The sequence below is a fragment of the Phoenix dactylifera genome, chromosome 1 (assembly GCF_051530095.1).
Source record: "Phoenix dactylifera cultivar Ajwa chromosome 1, Ajwa_hap1_PhDact_Kaust_v1.1, whole genome shotgun sequence".
NCBI classification, from domain to species: domain Eukaryota; kingdom Viridiplantae; phylum Streptophyta; class Magnoliopsida; order Arecales; family Arecaceae; genus Phoenix; species Phoenix dactylifera.
The window spans coordinates 63854923-63859264 of NC_143190.1; the positions used below are offsets into that span (position 1 = coordinate 63854923).

Sequence of the window (4342 nt, forward strand, 5' to 3'; positions counted from 1 at the left end):
AATGGTAGGTGTTAACAAAAAAGGAGAGAAAAGAGAGAGAGAGTTGTAGAGGGAGAGGAATGAGATACGTAGGGAGAGACGGATGTATTCTTTTCTATGTATGTACAAATAGTGCCATAGCCTACCTTTTATAATTGAAGGCGGCTATGTACAACTCACATATAGTTTATGTATACAACTCACATACTAATCAATACAACTCATACATAACTTTTCAACAACTAACATCCTCCCTCAAACTCAGGATGGTAGCGAAGATGCCAACTTGAGTTTGCTGACCAGATCACGATGACGCCCTGGTGGATGGGCCTTAATAAAATGTCAGCAAACTAATCCGCAGAAGCGACATGTATCAACTGAAAAGTGCCTTGCTTGATATGACGCCGAATGAAGTGGCAATCTATTTTAATATGCTTCGTTCACTCATGAAATACATCATTATGAGCAATCTGCATGGTATTTATATAATCACAATGACGAGAGAAACTGCTGGTCAAACGAACACCCATATCATGCAGTAGCCAACGAAGCTATAAGAACTCAGTGGTAGTATCTACTAGTGCACGATACTCTGATACCATTAGAGAGGCAAATGGGTCGGATTGATCCATGACCTGACCTAACTCAATCCGCTTAGACCTTATCCAGATTTGATTTAAGAACCCATAGTGTTGGATCGAGTTCCAAATTTGGACCCATTCCAAATTCTGAGTTGAGTTTGGATTTATGGAGTTTTGGCCTAATCCAATCCAACCCAACCAAATTATTAGCTAGGTCTACTTTGGGTCTTTCTAACCTATTACTTGACCCAACTCGAGCCCAAACCTAGTATACCGATTAACTCGAGGAAGGGGTGTCAAGTCGGTCTCTACTCTCCTGATTAGTTTCGAATCCCCATTTAGTCTTTCTCTTCCTTCGAAATGCCAGATTGCCTTCAATTGTGGCAATTGACTAATCCTGCAGGTTGGCGATGTTGGCATGCTTCAAGCTTTCGCGATGGGTTTTTGAGGTATCCCCCTCCACCACCACATTGTCGTGCTTTGAGCAATCGAGCCTCTTCATAACAGTCTATTGATGTATCCCCCTCCTAATTTCTATTTAAAAGTACAACACCAAATTGAGGGCAACATCGGCGGAGATAATCTCCCATAATTTTCTTGATTCAATTACTTTTGCTTATTCAACGATAGCGAGCTTGCGTGCTAGTGGAGTTTTGTCTCGCTCAAAAAGTTGAGAATTAATCGTCTTCCCCTAAAGAGGTAAATTTCCTCTTCAATTCCTCTTACTTACGGTCGATCTCTCTTTCAAGAACTGTTAGGTTTTGGGATTTTGATATAAGTAAGCCTCTTAATCATTTTCTTTTATTTTTCTTTTTGATTTTACTTGATCTTCTTAAGTGCAATGTACAATTATTTTATTGAGATTCTTGCTTTCTATTTATAGACCTGATCTTCTTGAATCTTGGTCTAATGATGGTGTTTGTTAAATTTCTCCTGATTTTATAATTAATGAACTCATATTTCCTCTTATTTTTCATCTCTTTTATTTCTTTCAGTTAGGCCACACATGCCTTGAACTGATTTAATGAAGATTATCTATTTCACCTATGATTTGTGAATTTAACAGGAATTCTTAAAACAAATGAATCTACGAGCCTCTTAACCATTGGGAGTCATTAATGTAATGAACAATCCGGACTTAATCCGGATCTGATTCAGATCCAAATTTTTCAAGTTGGGATTGGGTCATACATGGTCCTGAGCTGACCTAAATGATCTCTTGGGTAAAAATATTTGGCAGTAGATCCGATCTTCTATTAGGTTAGGTCTGGATCCAATAATATTCCATGCAAAATATATCCTTCTAGTAAACAAACTGTTGTAAGCCCTCATGGACAGTACCTAACCCACTCTTCTATTGGTGGGAAATGGCCCAAAGACCATGCCCATTGCTCTCCTTTTTTTTTTTTTGCATCCTCAAACATCTGACAGGACGTCCCATGCACGTCCAGTTAAAACTTTACAGTCTTCCTACTCTAGCATAATCATTTGTAAACTGTACATACCACTTAAGTCCAACCCCCAATAAAAACTCCAGCCATGCTAGTGCAATCCAACAGCCCCATGTCCCCGTGCAACCATTCTCAGAGAAACTCTAAATATGACACTATGACCCAAAACCCATCTACTTCGATGGGGGACCAATTACTGCCTGTCTTAATCAATTGCAACCTGATAAATCCAAAAATTAAAGCTAAAATAAAGACGAAAAAGAAAAACGAGTCTATAAGAATTGTTTAAGATGATCATCGCGCGTCATATTCTTCTTCTTCTTTTTTCTATTTTCATTCTTGTTTTTCCAAGTCATCACAAGCTACCCAAGATATTTTAATCAAGAAAAAGACTGTGGCCGATCGAGGAAGAAAATCCAAATTATTAATCATGGAGGCCGGGCATCTAAAGACTCGTTCACATGCAACAAGATGCGCTATACAAAAATTAGGAGGCTACTCTGATAGCAACTCACAACGAAATTGGGTGCGCAATGCTCGCATGGATCATTATATTGTGGCTAACGAGGCGACTCCGGTCTTCTTCTGAACTGCATCACACGTTTTCTAGAGAGTATGAATCGAGCGGTCAAACAAAATTGGACGGGCGAGCAGTCTACGTTCAACCAAATCAGCTGCCGCTCATCACGCTCTAGAAGACGTGCGATGCGCGTCAAGAGGATGCACAACAGGTTTCTCCCAAGGCAAACCTCTATATAAACACTCAAGCCACCCTAGCTCTTTGCCCACATCCCCTCCAGTTCTAAATAGCAGCTACTTAACCCACGTAGCTGCACCATTCCAAATTAAGTGTTTCCAAAGCAATGGCTCACCAATGCTTTGTGCTCACGTTGATGGTCTTGGGTGTTTGGGTCTCTGGAGCGATGGCTCGTGGCATTGCTGACGAGCCTATGCTGAGAAGGCACGAGCAGTGGATGGCTCAGTATGGGCGGGTCTACAAGGACGCAGCAGAGAAGGAGCGACGATTCCAAATCTTCAGGGGCAACTACGAGTACATCGAGTCTATCAATAGAGCTGGCGATCGCAAGTATAAGCTCGGCCTCAACCAGTTTGCGGACATGACCAACGAGGAGTTCAAGGCCTCTCGCCTTGGATTCAAGCCCATGCCTACGGAGTCCACGACAGGAAGCTTTCAGTATGCCAACCTGAGCGACGCGCCTGACAGCATGGACTGGAGAACCAAAGGTGCAGTTACTGCCGTCAAGAATCAACGCTCGTGCGGTAAGATATGACGTACAATGAGTTATTTAAATCTAAAGAACAACAAGATACATGAAAGATGTCATCAAGTAATTAACATGGCTCACAAACAAGTTATATATCTAACCAACGACAAGTATATACGTAGGGTGCTGTTGGGCATTCTCTTCTGTGGCTGCCATTGAAGCAATTACTGAAATCAAGACCGGCAACTTGGTCTCCTTGTCGGAGCAACAACTCGTGGACTGTGATACTAACGATGGAAACAAAGGATGCGACGGGGGACTCATGACTCGTGCCTTCCAATACGTCATTGATAATGGAGGGATAACAACTGAAGATAACTACCCTTACAAGGCAGCTGATGGCACTTGTGACACCAACAGGGCATCATCATCGGCAGCTACTATCAGCGGCTATGAGACCGTGCCTGCAAATGATGAGTCCTCGCTCTTACAGGCGGTCGCGAACCAGCCTGTTTCAGTTGGCATCGATGGTAGTGGGCCAGACTTCCAGCACTACTCCAGCGGCATCTTCACCGGTCCGTGTGAAACGGAAATGACCCACGCTGTGACCGCTGTTGGTTACGGGACAGCTGAGGATGGGACTAAATATTGGCTGGTAAAGAATTCATGGGGTACAACTTGGGGTGAGATGGGATACATGCGCATCCAGCGCGATGTTGGTGCACCAGAAGGGCTTTGTGGTATTGCCAAGCTTGCTTCTTACCCAACAGCATAAATTCAACCATCTTCTACAATGGCGTCTTATTAATAACTTAGAGGAATCCTTCCCCACACACAAAAATAGAAGAAGAATGAAAAAAAAAAGAGAGAGAGGAAATTAATAACATTTATATTATTCTGTCATGTAATAACTTTTATGTGTTAGTGCTTTATTAAGCAAAGTGATCTTATAATGTTGAGACTTGCTCCTATTTGTAGCTTACTTTGATACAAAGCTGCTTTGTATTGTCCATGAATCTATGATATGATTTAGTTATTAAATTTGATGTGCATTGTTCTTCCTGTGTAGTTATTAAATTTGATTAATGAAAAAAGGACTATATTG

The 4342-nt window shown here is 41.7% G+C and overlaps 1 protein-coding gene across 1 annotated transcript; it reads left to right on the forward strand.

Moving 5' to 3' along the window:
• The first annotated feature begins 2753 nt into the window (after positions 1 to 2753).
• LOC148715474 (senescence-specific cysteine protease SAG39-like) lies at positions 2754 to 4342 on the forward strand. The gene is made up of 2 exons (XM_088709424.2): positions 2754 to 3292; positions 3420 to 4342. Exons 1-2 carry the CDS (start codon positions 2875 to 2877, stop codon positions 4010 to 4012), a joined length of 1011 nt encoding a protein of 336 aa, XP_088565550.2. The 5' UTR covers positions 2754 to 2874; the 3' UTR covers positions 4013 to 4342.